We start from the raw sequence: 21,345 nt of genomic DNA, 5'->3' as shown, positions 1-21,345 counted from the left end.
GAATGTCTTTCCATATTCTTCTGTGTTCTCTTTAACTTCTTTCATCCGTGTTTTGTAGTTTTCATCATAGAGATCTTTAACCTCCTTGGTTAAATTTATTCTAAGATACTTAACTTTGGGGGTAACTATCATAAACAGGATTGCTTTCTTGGTTTCTTTTTCCATTAGTTCATTGTTGCTGTATAGAAATGCTACTGATATTTATCTGTTGATTTTTGTATCCTGAAATTTACTGAATTGGTTAGTTCTAAGGGTTTTTGTGTGGAGCCTTTAGGTTTTTCTGTATAAGATCATGTCATCTGAAAATAAGAAAAATTTTACTTTCTCTTTTCTAATTTGAAAACTCTTTTCTTCCTCTTGCCTAACTGCTCCAGCTAGAACTTCCAGTACTATGTTGAGTGAATTCCTTGTCTTTTCTCCTATTCTTAGAGAAAAAGCTTTGACCTTTTCCCTGTCTAGTATAATGTTATATGGGTCTGTCATACATGGTCTTTATTGTGTTGAGATACTATCCTTCTGTATCTAATTTGTTGAGTTTTATCATGAAAGGATGTTGAATTTTATCAAATGCTTATTCTTCTATTGAATCTACCATATTGTTTTGCCTTCATTTTGTTGACATGGTGTATCACATTTATTGATTTGCATATGTCGAAATATCCTTGCATCCCTGAATCCAAGGTGATCATAATGTATAATCTTAATGTGCTGTCGAATGCTGTTTGTTAGTATTTTGTTACTTTTTGTATCTCTGTTCATCAGGGATATTGGCCTGTATTCTTGTGTCCTTGTCTGATTTTGGTATCAAGATGATGCTGGCCTCATAGAGTGAGTTTGGGAGAATACCCTCTGCTTTGTTTTGTTTTTTTGTTTTAATAATTGGAGAATTCTTAATTTTTGTTAAAGTTTTTTAGAATTAATCATTAAAGCCATGTGGCCTGGGCTTTTCTTTTTAGGGAGCCTACTGATTACTGATTAAATTTCATACTCATTATTGCATTGTTCAGGTGTCTTATTTCTTTTGGTTCAGTCGTGGTAGGTTGTATGTGTCCAGAAACTTATGTTTCCTCTAGGTTTTCAAATTTGTTGGCATATAGCTCATAATATTCTCTAGTCATTCTTCATATTTCATTTTTTATTTGGGTCTTCTCTCTTTTTTTACTTAGTGTGGCTAATAGTTAGTTGATTTATCTCTTCAAAAAAACAAGTTTTTGTTTCATCAATCTTTTGTATCATTTCTTTTGGTCTCTATTTCATTTAGTTCTTTTCTGACCTTTATTTCTTACTGTCTAGTAATTTGGAAATTGATAGTTCTTACTTTTCTAGTTTTTTGAGGAGTAATGTTAGGTTGTTTATTTGAAATCGTTTTACTTTTTTGATGTAAGCACTTATTTCAATAGATTTCCCTCCTAGTACTGCTCTTGGAGTATTCTGCTTATTTTGGTACATTGCATTTTTTTTTTAATTGGTTATGAATGTTCATGAGGTACAAAGCTGATTGTCACCCCTCGTGCCAATGATGTGAGGGCCAGATTCATACTGGCAGCATACCCATTACCACAAATTGCATTAGTATCCCGTGTCCCCCACCCAATTATCCCCATCCTCCCTCCCCTTCCCTTTACCCCCCTCACTCTACTTTGTAATCCGAGGAATGTTCTGTCCCTCTACAAGTCAAATGCACTACCTTGATCTTTCTTACCTTCCTTCTTTCTCTGCCAGCTCCCACATATGAGTGAGTACAAGCCATATTTATCCCTCTGTACTTTGCTTGTTTTACTCAACATAGGTTTCTCCAGGCTCATCCATATTGTTGCAAATGTGAGAATTTCATTCTTTTTTATGGCAGAGTAGTATCCCATGGTGTATGTGTACCACAATTTCCTATCCAATCATCCATCGATCGACATTTAGGTTGGTTCCATGTCTTGGGCACTGTAAACAGAGCTGCAATGAACATAGGAGTGCAGGTATCCCTTCAACATGATGATTTCCATTCCTCTGGGTATATACCCAGAAGTGGGACTGCTGGATCATATGTAAGATCTATCTGTAGTTGTTTGAGAAACTTCTATACTGTTTTCCATAGTAGTTGTACTAATTTACAGTCCCACCAACAGTGTAGGAGTGTTCCCTTCTCTCCACACACTCGCCAGCATTTGTTATTTACTCTTTATGATTATAGCCAATCTAACTGGGGTGAGGTGGTATCTCAGTGTAGTTTAAATTTGCATTTCCCTGACGACTAGTGATGTTGAGCATTTTTTCATGTACCTGTTGGCCATTTGTATGTCTTCCTTTGAAAAATTTCTATGCAGCTCCTTTGCCCATTTTTTAATTGGGTTATTTGGTTTTTTACTGTATAATTGCTTCAGTTCCTTGTATATTCTGGATATTAATCCCTTGTCAGATGCATAGTTAGCAAAAATGGTTTCCTACTATGTAGGCTGTCATTTCACTCTGTTTCCTTTGCTGTGCAGAAGCATTTTAGTTTGATATAGTCCCATTTGTTTATTTTTTCTTTTGCTGTTTGTGTTTTCGGGCTCATTTTTATAAAGTCTGTACCCAGATCTAGTTGCCAAAGTGTTTCACCTACATCTTCCCTTAGAATTTTACAGTTTAAGGTCTCATACTTAAGTCTTTAATCCATTTTGAACTGATTTTAGTGTATGGTGAGATGCATATCTAGTTTCATTCTTCTGCATATGGATATCCAGTTTTCCCAGCACCAATTGTTGAAGAGGCAGACTTTTCCCCAATGTAGATTTTTGTTGCCTTTGTCCAATATCAGATGGCTGTAAGCCTGAGGGGTGATTTCTGGGTTTTCAATTCTACTCCACTACTCTGAATGTCTATTTTTATACCAGTACCATTCTGTTTTGATTACAATAGCTTTGTAGTGTAATTTGAAGACAGGTTGCTTTATGCCTCTGGCATTTTTATTTTTTGGCTCAGGATTGCTTTGGATATTCGTGGTCTTTCGTTGTTCCGTATGAATGTTGAGATTGTTTTTTCCATTTCTGTGAAGAATGTCATTGGTATTTGGGGGATTGCATTGACTCTGTAGATTACTTTGGGTGGTATACACATTTTCATAATGTTAATTCTTCCAATCCAATAGCGTGGAATATCTTTCCATCTTTTTGTGCCTTTAATTTCTTTCAGAAGTGGTTTGTAGTTGTCGTTGTAGAGGTCTTTCACCTCCTTGCTTAAATTGATCACTAGATATTTGTGTGTGTGTGTGTGTGTGTGTGTGTGACAACTGTAAATGGGCTTCCTTTATTTCTCTTTCTGTTAGTTCATTATTTGAGTATATAAATGCAACTGATTTGGGGGCATTTATTTTGTATCCTACAATGTTACTGAAGTTATAGGAGTTTTTTGATAGTCTTTAGGTTTTTCTATATATAGTATGTCATCTGCAAATAGAGAAAGTTTGACTTCATCTTTTTCAATCTGGATTCCCTTTATTTCTTTCTTTTGCCTGATTGCTCTAGCTAATACCTCTAGTACTATGTTAAAAAGAAGTGGTGAGAGTGCATATCCTTGTCTTGTCCCTGTCCTTAAGGGAAAGGCCTTCAATTTTTCTGCATTCAGAATAATACTGGTGGTGGACTTGTCATAAATGGCTTTTATTGTGTTGAGATATTTTCCTTCTATACCTAATTTGTTGAGTCTTTATCAGGAAATGTTGTTGAATTTTGTCAAATGCTTTTTCAGCATCTCTTGAGATAATCATATAGTCTTTGTCCTTCGTTTTGATATGAATGTATCACATTTACTTACTTTTGTATGTTGAACCATCCTTGTACCCCTGGGATAAATATCACTTGATCATAGTGTATAATTTTTTAAATATGTTGCTTTTTCTGTTTGCTAATATTTTGTTGAGGCTTTTTGCATCTATGTTCATCAAGGATATTGGCCTGTAGTTTTCTTTTTTTGTTGTGTCTTTATCTGGTTTTGGTATCAGAGTTATGTTGTCCTCATAGAATGAGTTTGGCTGCCTACATCAAAAGAATGGAAAGACTTCAAATAAACAACCTAATACTACACCTCAAAGAACTTGTAAGACAACAACAATCCAAACCTAAAGATAGTAGGTGGACAGATATAATTAAGATCAGATAGCAGAACTAAATGAATAGAGACCCAAAAAACAATAGAAAAGATCAACAAAACAAAAAGTTGGTTTTTCGATAAAATAGACAAACCATTAGCTAAGTTAACAAAACAAAGACCCAAATAGCAAAAATCAGAAATGAAAAGTGAGACATTACAACCGATACCACAGAAATACAAAGATTCATTAGACTATTATAAACAACTGTATGACAACAAATCTGAATCTGAAAGATATGGATAGGTTTCTAGACACATACAAACTACCTGGACTAAACCAAGAAGAGATGGAAAACCTGAACAGACCAATAACAAGCAAGGAGATTGAAGCAGTAATTAGCAGTCTTCCAACAAAAAAAAGTCCATGTCCTCATGGCTTTACAGCTGAACTCTATCAAACTTTTAAAGAGGAGTTAATACCAATTCTCCACAAACTATTCCAAACAATATTGCATTTGTATTTTCATTTGTTTGAAGACTTTTTTGATTTCCTGATTAATTTTATTGACCTATTTTTCATTCAGGAACATGCTGTTTAATTTTTATCTATTAGTCCAGTTTCCAAATTTCTCTTGTTATTTCTAGTTTTATACCATTGTAGTCTGAACAGATACTTAAAATAACTGATTATTTTACATTTGTTGATTTGTAGCCTAACATCTAGTCTGTCCTAGAGAATGATCCATGTGCTGATGAGAAGAATGTGTATTCTACAGTTGTTTCATGAAATGTTTTTAAATGTCTGTTAGGTTCATTCTATAGGGCAGTTTAAATCCAATGTTTCTTTTCTTTCTTTTTTTTTTTTTTGGTCCATGTGATCTGTTCAATGCTGATAAAGCGACATTGAAGTCTTCATTATTGGTGTCTAACCCTTTAGATTCAATAATTGCTTTATGTATCTCGGTGCTTTGAGTTTGAGTGCATACATATTTACAATTGTTATATCTTCTTGCTAAATTGATCGCTTTATCTTATCATTTTTCTTTATTTTTATAGTTTTAGATTAAATTAAGCTGGATTAAAGTGTATTTTATCCAACTTAGGTATAGTTAGTCCTGCTTGTTTTTGGTATCCATTTCCATTGAGTATCTTTTTCCATCCCTTTACTTTTAGTCTATGTGTGTCTTTACAGGTAAAGTGAATTTCTTATAGGCAGCATATAGTTGGGTCTTGTTTTTTTTAACTCATTCAGCCTGTCTATATCTTTTAAATGGGGGATTTAATTTATTTATATTCATGATTTTTATTGAAAGGTTTTGCCTTATTTTTGACATTTTGTCAATTGTATCACTTTTTATATCTGTTCCTTTTTTCTCTTATATTATTTATCTTTGGTTTTTTTTGTAGTGATAATATAACTTTTTTCACTTCTGTATCTGTTCTACCAGCAAGTTTTATTCTTTTTGTGTGTTATCACAATAGTCATTTTCATCCTTTTGCTTTCCAGATGTAAGACTCCCTTAATGATTTTTAGTAGGGTTGGTCTAGTGGTGATGAATTACCTCAGTTTTTATTTTGTTTGTAGGAAAGACATTATTTCTTCATTTCTGAAGGATAGCTTTGCTGGGTATAGTATTCTTGGCTGACAGGGTTTTTTTCCCAGTATTTTGACTATATATTTCATTCTCTTCTGGTCTGTTAGGTTTCTGCTGAGAAATCTGTTAATCTCAGGATCCCTTTATAGATAATTTCACACTTTTCTCTTATTTTTAGAATTCTTTGTCTTTGACTTTTGAAAATTTGGTGACAATGTGTCTTGGAGAGGACCTTTTTGGGTTAAATCTGTTTGGGGATCTTTAAACCCCTTTAACCCAAAAATACATATCTCTCAAAATATTTGGGAAGTTTTCAGCTATTAACATGTTTAGTAGATTTTCTATGCCTTTTCTCTTCCCTTTCTGGAATGCCTATAATACGAATGTTTGTACACTTGAAATTGTCTCACAAGTTTCATAGGCTTTCTTTACTCTTTTTTATTTTTTATTTTTTGGTCTTGTTATTTCAGAAGGCCTGTCTTCAATTATAGAAACATTTTTATGCTTGATCTAGCCTGTTGCTTAAGCTCTCAATTGTATTTTTTTATTTTACTTAATAAATTCTGTAGTTCCAAGATCTCTGCTTGGTTCTGTTTTATATCATCTATCTCTTTGTCAGATTTCTCATTCAGATCATGAATTGTTTTTCTGACTTTGTTTTGTTATCTATCTGTATTCTGTTTATATCTCACTGAGTTTCCTTAAGATTATTATTTGGAATTTTCAAGCATTTCATAGATTTTTTTCTTTGGAGGATCTGGTACTTGAGAATTGTATTATTTGAGAGCTGTCATGTTTCCATGTTTTTTTCATATTTCTGGTGTCCTGTGTTGGTGTCTGGCCATAAGGTGGAACAGTTGCTTTTTCTAATTTTCTGGAGTAGCATTTAAAGGGAGAGACTTTCCTATAGATGTTTGATAGTGTCGGTAGGGTAGGATTTGTTTCAGATTTGGTTCTGAGTGAACACATTAGTGTAGTGTTTGTGTAATTTTTTATTATATTTAATGTTAAAGTTGTCTGAGTGCCTCAATGGCCTAGGCACTCGGGTACTTGGCAGTTTCTTGCTGGAGTGGGTGAGACTGAGGAGGGTTGATGGGACTATAGGCAGGACGTTGATCCTCGGAGAGGCACACTTATTCACTAAGTTATTCCTCAGCTGAATCAGGTAACCATGAATGGGGTCCTTGGAGTCATTGTTGGAACTCAGTGTTCTAAGAGAGGTACTGTGACAAGCACCTGTTTCTCATTGAAGTGGGCAGAGTTGCCAGGAAAGTGGGTAGAACTGCAGACCCCTGGAAGAAGCGCTGGGGCATTCTGCAGGTCCTGAGCTGGAGTTACCAACCCTAGGGGGAGGTCAGTGTGGCTTTGACAGGGATCTTAGACTCCCAGGAGACACACTGGGGTGTTCTAAAGCTCTTCAGTTGGAATAGGCAACACTGGGTGTTTCTACTGCTTTCTATGGCTTCCATTTGTCTGCTAAATCTTTGTTCACCCTTTTACATTTAGTCATTTTAAATCACAATATTTAAAACGTGTTCTTAGTGCAGCATAGGATTAAATCTTACTTTATAAGCAAACTTGGAAGTATTTTTTAGTAACTTAAATTCATTCACATTTTCCATACGATTTTTATACATTTTATATTTGGTTGCAACTCTGTTATCTTTTATTAAAACATTGTGTGTGTTATTATATTGACAACTCCTTTCTCTATTTGGTGTGCCCTCTTTGCTTTAAAATTCTTGGTATATTAAGAAGATATGTATGTATGTGACTTTTATATAAGTAATTTTATACAGTACCCAATCTTTTATATAGTACTTTTAATCTTTTTCTTTATGTCTGATATTTTCATTTTAAATGGTGCCCTTTGACTCCCACTTTTTACCAGTACTACAGTCCATAACCTTATTCTATTTCCCCTTTTATTTTCCTTTTCCTCCCATAAAGTTAACAAACTTTTCTTTAGCCCATGATTCCACTCATAATTTACTCTTAGCTCTACACGTGAGTACATAAAAGGCTCACCATTTTTTGTGTGTGTGTGATGTGTCTTCAAGTCATCTTTTAGTTGGAGAAAGTTTATCCTCATAGATTCTCCAGGAGGAGTATGTGTACAGTACTTTCTGAGTTCTGGCCTGTTAGAAAGTGTTTTGTTATGGCCTTGCAATTTGATAGGTAGGCTGGCTGAATAAAATAGTCTTGATTAAAATTTTTCCCTTTAGTTTCCTGAAAGTGCTGCTCTACCCTTGCCTATTTTCTATTTATACTTTTTAAAATACATAATGCCAGTCTAATTATTTTACTTATGAGTTTGTCTTTTCTTCCTTCCCACCCCTTTCCTTTTTTCTTCCTCTTTTCTTTCCTTTTCTTTTTATGGCAGCTGTCCACTGTGGGGATCCAAACCGTTGACTTTGTTCTTATAACACTGAACTCTAACCAACTGAGCTAACAATTTTCTTTTGGCCTGGCACCCTTGATGTGTTGTTTTCTTTTCCTTTATTTTTAAACCTAATAGTTTTACTAGATGTCTCAAACTTGATTGTTATGGGTCAGTTTTCTTTGGTACACAGTAGGCCATTTCAACAGGTAGACTTGGGTCTGTCTTTACTTATAAAATTTTTTCTTAGATAATGGCTTTACCTAATAATCACACTTCAATGTTTGGATTTTCTTCTTTAGTGACATCAATAATACAACTGTTGGACTTCTTTGGTCTATCTTCCATTTATTTATTTTATTTATTTATTTATTTATTTATTTTATTTATTTTAAGAATATTCATGAGATACAAAGGTAATTGTCACCCCTTCCTGCCCATGATATGAGGGCCAGATAAATACTGGGGGCATACCCATTACCAGAAATTACTTTTGTAAACTTTGTCCCAACCCAATTATCCCTTTTACTCTCCCCCTCACCCCACTTCGTAGGCAGAGGAATGTTCATTCTCTCTCTAAGACCACGGCACTATTGTGGTCTTTCTTTCCTTCCTTCCTCTCTTAGCTCCCACATATGAGTGAGCACATGTGGTATTTATCCCTCTGTGCTTTGCTTATTTCACTCAATGTAAGTTTCTCCAGGCTCATCCATGTTGTTGCAAATGGGAGTATTTCATTATTTTTTATGGCAGAGTAGCATTCCATAGTGTATATATACCAGTTTCATTATCCAATCATCCATTGATGGACATTTAGGTTGGTTCCATGTCTTGGCCATTGTAAACAGAGCTGCAGAAAACATGGGAGTGCAGGTATCTCTTCAACATGATGATTTCCATTCCTCTGGAAGGAGGAATTGCTAGAGGAACCTAGCAATTGCTAGAGGAACCTAGAAGAGGGATTGCTGGATCATGTGGAAGATCTATCTGTAGTTGTTTGAGATACCTCCATATTGTTTTCCAAAGTGGTTGTACTAATTTACAGTCCCATCAACAGTGCTGTAATGTTCCTTTCTCTCCACACCCTTGCCAGCATTTGTTATTCACCGTTTTTTTGATTATAGCCAGTCTAACTGGAGTGATGTGGTATCTCAATGTGGTTTTAATTTGCATTTCCCTGATGATTAGTGATGTTGAGCATTTTTTCATGTGCCTGTTGGCCATTTGTATGTTTTCCTTTGAAAAATGTCTATTCAGCTCCTTTGCCCATTTTTCAATTGGGTCATTTGTTTTTTACTATATAATTGCTTGAGTTCTGTGTATGTTCTGGATATTAATCCCTTGTCGGATGCATAGCTAGAAAAAATTTTCTCCGACTTATGTAGGTTTTCTTTTCACTCTGATTGTTTGCTTTGCTGTGCAGAGGCTTTTTAGTTTGATATAGTACCATTTGTTTATTTTTTCTTTTGTTGCTTGTTCTTTGGGGCTCATGTTCATAAAGCCTGTGCCCTGACCTAACTGCTGAAGTGTTTCACCTATATGTTCCCTTAGTAATTTTACAGTTATGACAGTTATGCTTCCAGCTTTACTTATTTTTATTTTTTTGCTCAGGATTGCTTTGGCTACTTGGGGTCTTTTGTTTTTCCATAGGAAAGGTAAGATTGTTTTCTCCATTTCTGTGAAGAATGTCATTGGTATTTTGATGGGGATTGCATTGAATCTGTAGATAACTTTGGGTAGTATAGACATTTTTCATTATGTTAATTCTTCCAATCCAAGAGCATGGAATATCTTTCGATCTTTTTGTGTCATCTTTAATTTCTTTCAGAAGTGGTTTGTAGTTCTCATTGTAGAGGTCTTTCACCTCCTTGGTTAAACTGATCCCTAGGTATCTTATTTTTTTGTGTGACAATTGTAAATAGGTTTACTTTCTTTATTTCTCTTTCTGTTAATTCATTATTTGAGTATATAAATGCTACTGATTTGGGGGCATTTATTTTGTCTCCTGCAACATTACTGAAGTTATTAATCAGCTCTAGGAATTTTCTGATAGAGTCTTTAGGTCTTTCTGTATACAGTATCATGTCATCTGCAAATAGAGAAAGTTTGACTTCATCTTTCTCAATCTGGATTCCCTTTATTTCTTTCTTTTGCCTGATTGCTCTGGCTAGTACCTCTAGTACTATGTTAAATAGCAGTGGCAAGAGTGGACATTCTTGTCTTGTTCCTGTCCTTAAGGGGAAGACCTTCAATATTTTCCCATTCAGAATGATACTTGTGGTGGACTTGTCTTAATTGGCTTTTATTGTGTTGAGATATTTTCCTTCTATACCTAATTTGTTGAGAGTCTTTATCATGATGGGATGTTGAATTTTGTCAAATGCTTGTTCAGCATCTATTGAGATAGTCATATGGTCTTTGTCCTTGAGTTTGTTGATGTGATATATAACATCTATTGACTTTGGTATGTTAAACCATCCTTGCATCCTTGGGATGAATCCCACTTGATCATAGTGTATAATTTTTTAAATATGTTTCTGTATTCTGATTGCTAATATTTTGAGGATTTTAGCATCTAGGTTCATCAGGGATATTGGCCTATAATTTTCTTTTTTGGTTGTGTCTTTATCTTGTTTTGGTATCAGAGTTATGTTGTCCTCATAGAATTAGTGAGAATACCTTCTGTTTCAATTGTTTGGAATAGTTTGAGGAGAATTGGTATTAACTCCTCTTTAAAAGTTTGATAAAATTCAGCTGTAAAGCCATCCGGACCCAGTCTCTTTTTTGTTGGAAGATTGCTAATTACCACTTCAATATCCTTGCTTGTTATTAGTCTGTTCAGGTTTTTTGTCCCTTCTTAGTTTAGTCTTGGTTGTTTATATGTGTCTAGAATCTTATCCATGTCTTCCAGATTTTCATATTTGTGGTCATATTGTTTATAATCTCTAATGATTCTTTGTATTTCTGTGGTATCAGTTGTAATGCCTCCCTTTTCATTTCTAATTTTTGTTACTTGGGTCTTCTTGCTGCTTTTTTTGTCATTGTTGTTAACCTAGCTAATGGTGTGTCTATTTTATTTATCTCCTTGAAAAACCAACTTAAAGTTTTGTTGATGTTTTCTATTGTTTTGGGGGGTCTCTATTTCATTTAGTTCTGCTCTGATCTTAATTATTTCTTTCCATTTGGATTTGGTTTAGATTTGGATTGGGCTGGTTTGGATTGTTTGGATTGTTTATGTTGGGATTATTGTTGTTTTTCAAGTTCTTTGATGCATAGTATTAGGTCATTTATTTGAAGTCTTTCCATTGTTTTGATATAAACATTTACTGCAATAAATTTGCCTCTTAGTACTGCTTTGCAGTATATCCCACAAGTTTTAGTGTGATGTATCTTTATTTTCATTAGTTTCTAGAATTTTTTTGATTTCCTGTTTAATTTCTTCTTGGACCCATAGGTCATTCAGGAGCCTATTATTTAGTTGCCATGTATTTGGATGGCTTCCAGCACTTTGCTTATTGTTTATTTCCAGTTATAGTCCATTGTGGTCTGAAAAGATAGTTGGAATGACTTCAGTTTTTTAAAATTTGCTGAGACTAGATTTGTGACCTAATATGTGGTCTACCCTGGAGAATGTACCATGAGCTGATGAGAAGAAAGTGTATTCTTTAGCTGTTGGGCGAAATGTTCTGTATATATATCCACCAAGTCCAATTGGTCTAGGGTGTAGATTAAATCCTGTGTCTCTTTATTGACTTGTTACCTAAAAGATCTGTCCCATACTGAGAGAGGGATGTTCAGATCACCCACTATTAATGTATTAGGTCCTATCTCTTTTTTTAGGTCTAAGAGTGTTTGCTTAATATATTTGGGTGCTCTAGTATTGGGTGCATACGTGTTTATGATTGTTATGTCTTTTAGCTGTATAGTTCCCTTTATCATTATATAGTGGCCATCTTGTCTTTTTTTATGTTTTTGGTTTTGTCCAATATAAGAATAACTACTCCTGCTCATTTTTGGTTTCCATTTGCATGGTATCTTTTTACATACCTTCACTTTTAGTCTATGTGTATCTCTACAGGTGAGGTGGATATCTTGAAAACAGAATATACTTGGGTCTAGCTTTTTAATGCAGTCAGCCAGCCTATGTCTTTTGAGTGGGGAGTTTAGTCCATTCACATTTAGAGTAGTCATTGACAAGTGTTGCTTAATTCCTGTCATTTAATTGCTTCTTGTTTAGATGGTTTAAATATCTTTTGATCATTATTTCCCCTTTTACTTCTCTTCTTCATTGTTACTTGGGAATTTAAGGTGGAATGATTTAGCTTCTTTCTCTTTCTTGCTGAAGAATTTCTTGCAGGGCTGGACGTATGCTGGTGAAGTCCCACAACTTTTGTTTGTCTGGGAAATACACTATTTCTCCCTCATTTCTGAAGGAGAACCTTGCTGGGTAAAGAATTCTTAGTGGGCAATTTTTTTCTTTTAGTATTTTGAATATATCATTCCACTTTCTTTTGGCCTGTAGGATTTCGGTTGAGAAGTCTGCTGTTAGTTTGATCAAGGTTCCCCTAAAAGTGACCTGATGCTTTTCCCTTGCTGCTTCTAGAATTCTCTCCTTGTCTTTGAGCTTTGCAAACTAATATAATGTGTCTTGAGGAGGATCTTTTGGGGTTGAATCTGTTTGGGGACCTTTGAGCTTCCTGTATCAAAGATCTGTATCCCACCTTACACCTGGGAAGTTTTCTGTTACTATTTCCTTGAGAAGGTTTTCAATACCTTTTCCCTTCTCCTCCCCTTCAGGAATACCCACAATTCAGATGTTAGAGTATTTGAGGTTGTCTGCTATCTCTCTTAGATTTTCCTCGTTATTTTTAATTTATTTTTTTTTGTCTGAGTTATTTCAGAAAGACCATCTTCAAGCTCTGAGATTCTTTCTTCTGTTTGCTCTACCCTGCTGCTCAAGCTCTCAGTTCTGTTTTTCATTTCATTGAGTGAGTCATTATTGATTTCTTTGTAGATTTCTTCCATATTATGGATATTTTTTCTTGTTTCATTGTGTTCTCTAATTGAGTCTTCCTTTATTCAAGTTTTCTTAGGATCATTGCTCAAAATTCTTCTTCAGACAGTTAAAGGATTCCCTGTTCTATGGAGTCTGACTTTGGAGCATTACTGCATTCTCTTGCTGTCATTTCTTGATTGTTTATATTTCTAGTATGTTTTTTTCTTTTTTTGCTGATGCTTGGTCATTTGGTAGAGGGTTTGTTTCTTCTATTACACTGAAGTAGGCTATGGAGTGACCCTGGTTGCTACTGTGAAGGTGAATTGCCTTTGCTTGACAGTCTGTCTTCCATTTATTCTACTTTTTTCTGTCTATTTTCACTTATTTATCCTATTTTTATTTTCTTGTTGGTTTTCTGCTTTCCTTTAATGTCCTTTATTGATTTTTTTGAAGCATATATTCTATTAGGTATCTTTTAATTTAATATTCTGATCTTTTCCTTCAAATTCTGAGTTCAATCAACTTACCATTTTATTTCTTTTACTTTGTTCATTTCTGTATGGTACAGTTTTATTTAGCTTTGTGATTGGTGTTTTTTGAGAATTTTAATCATCAGAAAATCCAGTGTTAGATCAAAAAATTGAGTCAGTGCTTGAATTGACAGTTTCTCACTCGAGACACTCAAACCTTAATTGCCATGTTTGGCCTCTAAGATACTACATTACATTTTTTTATGACCTCATTCATTTTTGTGAGAGAATGCGGGAAAAAATACATTGTCCTAAGAAAGTAAGTGGTATAAGCTGAGTTACATTCAGACAGTAACAATGAAAGTCTTCATTTTTCTTGCCTTCAATCCAAAACCTTTAGCTTTTACTACCGTATCCCATATAATATTGTGGCACATAATAAGTATGCTATTAATAATTATAAAATATCAATTTTAAATTTATTTATGAATTTAGTATCAGATTGGGGACTGTTAGCAAAGGCTTATTATGGATAAATATTAAACTAATAAAATAGTGGTAAATCCATTTGGTTAAATAAGATAGGGTTTTACAATTAAGCGCATAAATACAGAAAGGTGTTTGTAATATTCAGTTAAAAGCCGTGTTCAAGAACAGTACTTACAATGTGATTCCACTAGAGAGGTAAAACAGGTAGAAAAATATAGAATGATAGACACAAGTCAAAGTTTGAACCATGATTATATATGCATTATGAAACTCTTAAATAGCTTTATTTCTTTTCTCATCTGTATGTTTTTAGTTTGGTGCAATTTTACAATATTAACTTTGTAAAACTCAAAAGCACTATTCAGATACTTGGATAACTCCTGCATGCTAGATTTGAGGGATTCAGTGGAAAACAAGAGTGAATGTTATTACACTCTGGTGGTCGTCACAGGTAATGGCTACTTCGCAAGTAGCCAGAGGCCATCAGTGAAACTATACTTGCCATCATGTGTGTGGTGGTAGAGACCCTTTGGGGTCTGCTTTGATTTATTTCCTTTCCCATATGTAATTTTTGTCTGAAGTTTGAAAATTCAGATTATGAACAGAATTTTAATTCTTCTTTCACCATTTCTTATTACCAATTAGATAAAACTTGCATGAAATACATATTTTGATGACAGCTAACTTGTTATAATCAGTTTAGTTAAAGAGAATGCATAAATAAGAGGAAGGTTACATAGACAAAACCAATTTTAGAACAATTAATACAGGTAAATCCTTATAAGTTAACTTTTGGCCTGATACATTTTAATCTTAAATTTGCAATGACAGCTGTAATTTTGGTTTTTCATAATCACTATTTTTAGAGAATATTATCAAGAAATGGTCATGCCATTGTTCCTGAAAGTGTATATAAACTACCATGGAAGAATTAAAGGAATAAAGTCTTCATTTCTGCCCTATTGTATAAAAATGGTAAACCTAGCTGAGAATAGAAGGTAGGATTTTATAATAGTTGGAGTAACGGGCCGAGCCCGTGGCGCATTCGGGAGAGTGCGGCGCTGGGAGCGCAGCAACGCTCCCGCCGCGGGTCCGGATCCTATATGGCAATGGCCGGTGCACTAAAAATAGTTGGAGTAACAATAGATATTTTAACAAACTCAAGTCTTGGTTACATCAATACTATTGACCATAATGAAGCAAGTGAACAAGATAGAAGTGTATTTTAGGGCACATGAGTTCTGTTACAGTTATTCTTCCTTGATGGGTAACTTGCCTCTAAGAGGTGACCAAATGACTGGCTACTTACAAATATTTTGCTCTCCCATTTTCAGCACGTAATTGTACTAGTTGTTGGATTATCTGTATTAAGCTGGTATCAGGAAGAACAGCGTGGGGATTATGCTCAGATGATTTTATGCTCACAATTCATTGGATATAATTCAATCACATAGTCACACATAATGGCAAAGGGGTTAATAAAATACCTTGAAAAAATAATTTTCCATCAGGAATAAAATGTGCCCAGGAAGAAGGGAAAGGCATGAGAATATGCGAGGAAGCTTAAAATAATGTGCCATCTTGTAGGTGACAGATATCCCTTTAGAGAGTGACTGGGAAGTATTTTGAAGACCTTTTAGTTCTGTGTTGAGAAGGAAGGAAGGTAAGTATTGGGGGTTGATTGTTGGCAACTAAGCTGGTCTTGGCATCACTAAACCTGCATTTTGGAAAGATCTCTAATAATCTTCAAATGGAATAACTGGAAATAGGCTATTAAAGAAATCAAGGAATTGAGCCTCGGCTCCTTAAAATTTAATTCTTCATCTAAAGTTTCCCAAATTCCAACTTGGTTGAAGACCACATGTAATGCCTTTTTCCATAGGGAGTCCTTATCGAATACTTCATTAGAGTGATATAGGGATACTTTCTGGGAGGTGTCTTTGGGTTCTTGTTATAGTATGCCCTGTGTTTTAGTTACCTACAAATCTGTCTTAGCTCACCTACTGTGGTACGTATTTCTTCAGTGCAAGGTGTGGTCCTTATCTATAATTTTTTTTTTTACCTCCCCTAACTTGTTGCTTTAAATATGGAAGGTATGCACTAAAGACAAGTTGAAATAATAATGGTTCAGGCGTACTTTTCTGAAATTAAGTACAGTTAGCATGGTGTAATATAAATAACCTAGACCTTATGTTTTCAGGTCAGACAGATATTGGATATACACTTGATCTTAATATTTATTCCTCAGTCCAAATTAGTCAAGTTACATAAGCTCTTTCAACACTTTTTTGTAAAGTCGGGATAGAATAACTCTTAATTGAGGAAATAAAATATACAGAATCAATAGCAACATTCTCAGCCCTAACTTCTGGCAACCCTTGTTAAATAAAAGTGAATATGAATTCTCTACTGGGGAGGCACCACCCCCTGTTCCAGTTTGGAACGTAATTCTAAAATATCCATGCTTTGCAGTAGCCTTTGACACTGAAGTAAGCTTCCAGTTTTAGTCATGTCGTTCCAAGGATATAATTTCAGATAGATTATGGTCCTAACAAAACTAAGTTAACCAGCCTTGTTATCCAGAGACAAATATCACTCTCTGTATGTGTGTGCAAGTAAATCTGTGGGAGTCGGTCTGTGGACTATGAAAGAATGTGTTTTTAACTGTCTTGTATTTTATTCTCATTAATTCAGATAAGATGAACCCATACAGAGAGCACATGAAGAAAAAATTCCAAGTCATATGGGAAAAGGAAACCTATCTTCAAGTCCCTGAGAATTTCTACAAAGAAACCACAAAGGATGAGTATAAAGACTTGAAGGACGCATATACTGCTGAGGAGGCTAGACCTCTCACTGTGGTTTTGAAAGGTCCTGCAGGAATTGGAAAAACAACCCTTTTAAGAAAAGTGATGTTGGAATGGGCAGAGGGAAACTTCTGGAAGGACAGGTTCACGTTTGTTTTTTTCTTCAATGTCTATGAAATGAACTGCATTACAGAGACAAGCTTAGTGGAACTCATCTCCAGGGACTGGCCTGAATCTTCAGAGACAATTAAAGATATTTTTTCTCAGCCAGAGAGAATCCTATTCATCATGGATGGTTTTGACGAACTGAAATTTGACTTGAAACTTAATGCTAACTTGTGCAATGACTGGAGGCAAAGGCAGCCCACACAAATTATCCTGAGCAGTTTGCTGCAGAAAACAATGCTTCCAGAGTCGTCGCTGCTTATTGCATTAGGAGTAATAGCCATGGAAAACAATGATTTCTTGTTGCAACATTCAAAACATGTAACTCTCTCAGGATTCTCTGAACATGAAAGAAAGTTGTATTTCTCCCACTTCTTCCGTGAAAAAAAAAATGCCTTGAAAGCCTTCAGTTACGTGAGAGACACTACACCACTGTTTGTCTTGTGCCAGTATCCCCTTTTATGCTGGTTGGTCTGTACTTGTATAAAATGGCAGCTAGGGAAGGGAGAAAACCTTGAAATCGCCTCTGAAACTTCCAGCTCTTTGTATGTATACTTTTTGATAAGCGTATTCAAAGCAGGAAGTGAGAATTTTTCACCTGAGCAGAACAGAAAACAACTGAAAAGCCTGTGTGCTTTGGCTGCAGAAGGAATATGGACTCAGACGTTTGTATTTTGCCATGGGGACCTCAGGAGAAATGAGGTATCTGAAATTGATGTCTTTAGGTGGGTGGGCATGAGACTTCTTCAAAGGAGTGGTGACTGCTTTACCTTCATCCATCCATGTGTCCAAAAGTTTTGCGGTGCTATGTTCTATTTGTTCAAACAACCCAGAGACAACACTAATCCAGCCATTGGAAGTGTAACCCAGCTTGTGACAGCAATGGTGGTTCAAGCCAAAGCCCACTTGAGCGAGATGGGAATATTTCTGTTTGGAATTTCAACTGAAGGAATAATCAACATGCTGGAGGCATCCTTTGGTTTTCTACTTTCAAAAAATATAAAGCAAGAAATAATACAATGCCTTAAAAAATTAGTTCAACGTGAACCCAATAAAATAATAGTGTGTTTCCAGGAATTGTTCAATGCTTTATTTGAAATCCAGGATCAAGAATATGTAACGCAAGTGATGGATGTATTCGAGGAAGTTTCCATTTGTATTCGTAATAAGGAAGCATTGATAATATCTTCATTCTGTGCAAAGCACTGCCAAAATTTGAAGATACTTCACCTGTGTATAAAGAACGTCTTTCCAGATGAGTCTGGATCTGTGTCAGAGTGAGTTGATCTATTAATCTTCCCTTGCCCCCTTACACACACTGTGCTTGTAGTTTGCTCCAGTGCCCAATGGGTATTTCATGGTATTTCATGCTTTTGTGCTTAAAAGCATAGATGCTGTAGCCACGGAGGCTTCATTGTGAGCCCTGGCATTGTCATTTGCTAGTTGTGTGACGATGAGCAGCAACTTAATTTTTTATGTATAAATAGGAATATAATTTTTATCTACTTTATAATAAAGAGCCAATATGAGGTTGGAAAGCAGACAGTTCTTATTATTGTCATGACTGTGCTTTTTCTTCTCTCCATAGCATGTACTGGTAACTCCACTGGGAGGGGACTCTAGGAAGCTTTGTACCTGGTTTTCTCCAGATTTTGCCCATGTGCCTTTGCCCTTTTCTGATTTTGCCTTGTATATTTCATCAGGTTCAGTTTACCATCTCATACTATACCTCTCAAATACATACCAACTTTCACAATAACAATTTGGATACAGCTTCCTGTTCTCTGAGGGGTAATCAAATATCAACCTTGCTTACATGAAAAAGTATTTTTACTTAAAAGAAGAATAAATTCAGACAGAGTAAGGTTAAATAGTTTGTTCAGGATCACATAGCTAATAAGTATTTTAACCTGAATTTGATCCCAATTACTCACTGCAGAGTCCACTTTCTTAACCACTAGGCTATGGTGACTCAGTTTACCTAGCTAAACTTTTTCCTGTTAAGGCCTGGATGTCTGTAAGCTTTGAGCGGCTTTGGGAATGGTGTTTGGCCTTTTTTGAGAATGTCGTATGTTGAATTTAACCATTGGAGAGTCACAGTCTTTGTCCTTCCATAGTCATAATGAGAAGCTCTTCTATTGGCGGGAACTTTGCTCAGTGTTCAGCATGAACAGGAACATCCAGATTTTAGATTTGCACCACTCTAGCCTCGATGATGCCTCCATGGCAGTTCTTTGTAAAGCACTGGCTCAGCCCATCTGTAAGCCTCAAAGACTCGCGTAAGTTTGCTGTTAACCTGCCTTTTAAGTAAATAGCAGAGTTTCCTTCTTTCTATTCTGGCCTTTTTGGATAAGACCAATGCATAAATGCAGAGCTGCAATCCAGTGTGTTAAGTAAAGTGATACGTAAAATCTCGTTGGAAAACTGAAAAGGGAGAGCAGTCCTAGTATAAGGAGACATTTTCCTGGATGTTGAGGGGTCAACAATAGATGTTTCCCAGGCAAGGGAGGAAGAGTACTTAAGACAGATGGGAAAATAGTTTTAAATTTGTAAAAGAAAAATAATAAAAATAAACATAGCAAATAGGTAGCATTTATAAAACATTTCTTTAGCACAGAGCTGTTTGATTTATGTGTGTCATTTCCTGCATTTGTTTTAATTCTCATAACAATTTTGTCACCTTTATACAAATAATGTACTGGCAGCATAGCAAAGCATAAAGTCTCCTGATATTTTGACAATCTTGATTTGTGTGAGCCATGCTATTCTTACTGACACCAGCCTATCACTTTCAGGTTAAATTCAAGTCTTCCTTCAGCTTAAAAGTCATTTCTTCATTGAAGACTTTCTGTGTTCCCAAAACTCCTTATACTTTTTCTTCTTGGTAACAATTATACAGGTTTAATTATTGACCAACATATTTGTGCAGAAAAGAGTTGGCTACTCCTACTATACGCTTAGGACTGCTATCCCTAGAAGAAGCTGCTTGATTGTTAGCCCTTGACTAGTGAACTTGAATTTCGGAAGAATTCCCACCATCCTGATAAAGAGTAGTTCACTTTTTCTAAACTGTACAAAGTGATTTATGCTGGATACTTGGTTTTGTTCTGCAAGTTTTGGATTTAGGTACCCTTTGCCTAGCATACACCAATTTGACCAGCCCCCAATAAAAACCTTATACACTGAATCTCTAATGAGCTTCCCTGGTGGGACATTTCATATGTGTTGTCACAATTTGTTGCTGGAGGAATTTATTGTGATTTGGTGACTCCACAGGAAGAGGACTCTTGGAAGCCTGTGCTTAGTTCCCTCTGGATTTTTCCCATGTACCTTTTCTCTTGACTGATTTTGCTTGGTATCCTTTCACTGCAATAAAAACAGTGCAACTGTATGCCAAGTCTTACGAGCTCTCTCAGCAAGTCACCAAACCTAGAGGTAATCTTGCAAAACAGTGTTTTTATATTGACTAAACTGCCATAATGAAAAGAAAATGGCATCCCTATTTACCCTCATTTTCCCAGCATCTAGCAAAATAGTTTTGCAAGAGTTCGTTAAATATCTGTTGAGTAAATGCATCCTGAAAATGGTTTCTTCATTTTATATAAGGAAATTAACTCAGAAATGAATTTCTAAAGATTCCACATGGGTAGTAAAAAGTAGACTTCATTGAACTCCTTTCTTCCTCCCCTTATGGAAGATACTTTAGAGTAGGGAACTGGCTTGATGACAACGCATTTCCAGTACATGAATTTTAGTGCAAGATGTGAGAGTTTATTTCTCTGCAAAGTATCAAGTTATATGTCTTAGAATTGAGAAATGTTTTTCCTTCTCTTCTGCACATGAGATAAAAAGGGGAAAAAAAAGATGCAATTGCTGAGATGAATAAAGAACTAGAAGCCTGGGCTCATTCCTTCAACTTCAACTTCAATACTTGTTTAAGTTTAGGTTTTAGGGAATTGTTGAAGGCAAGAGTATTTGGAGTATACCAATCCATCTGTGATTCCTTGGTTTACAATACTTAGGTAATCAAAGAATCAATCTACTTTGCTCAATTTCTACTGCCACCTAGAAACTATCGTCATTGCCCTGAAACAGTTACTACAGATCCTGTTTTGTTTTAACATTTTTTTTCTTATAGTTAAAGAAAAAATTATATTTAGGGAAAGGGTTAAAAAAAGAAAATAGTCGACAAATTTTGTCGTAATCGACTTTGCTATTTTAGTTTGTCTCCTTTCCATGAGATTGATCCTTAATTGATGATGGTTCTTGATTACACATTCACTTTTGTAATCGTTTTCCCACGGTATTGTCTACTGACTTGGTATTTACTGCCAGCCTGGGGTTGGAGTTTACTGCAGCTGCCTGACTTATAAATCACAAT

The 21,345-nt window shown here is 35.3% G+C and overlaps 1 protein-coding gene across 1 annotated transcript in view; it reads left to right on the top strand.

Moving 5' to 3' along the window:
- The window catches only part of LOC134372404 (NACHT, LRR and PYD domains-containing protein 9-like), a 56,638-nt gene that overhangs the window by 5,254 nt on the left and 30,039 nt on the right, over window positions 1-21,345 (top strand). The window contains exons 2-3 of the mRNA XM_063089923.1: window positions 16,687-18,241; window positions 19,082-19,243. Of these exons, the coding sequence (XP_062945993.1) occupies window positions 16,687-18,241; window positions 19,082-19,243 (1,717 nt within the window). The remainder of the gene's footprint in view (window positions 1-16,686; window positions 18,242-19,081; window positions 19,244-21,345) is intronic.

This window comes from Cynocephalus volans, chromosome 3 (genome assembly GCF_027409185.1).
Source record: "Cynocephalus volans isolate mCynVol1 chromosome 3, mCynVol1.pri, whole genome shotgun sequence".
Taxonomy (NCBI): domain Eukaryota; kingdom Metazoa; phylum Chordata; class Mammalia; order Dermoptera; family Cynocephalidae; genus Cynocephalus; species Cynocephalus volans.
This window is presented reverse-complemented; position numbering and strand designations above follow the sequence as displayed.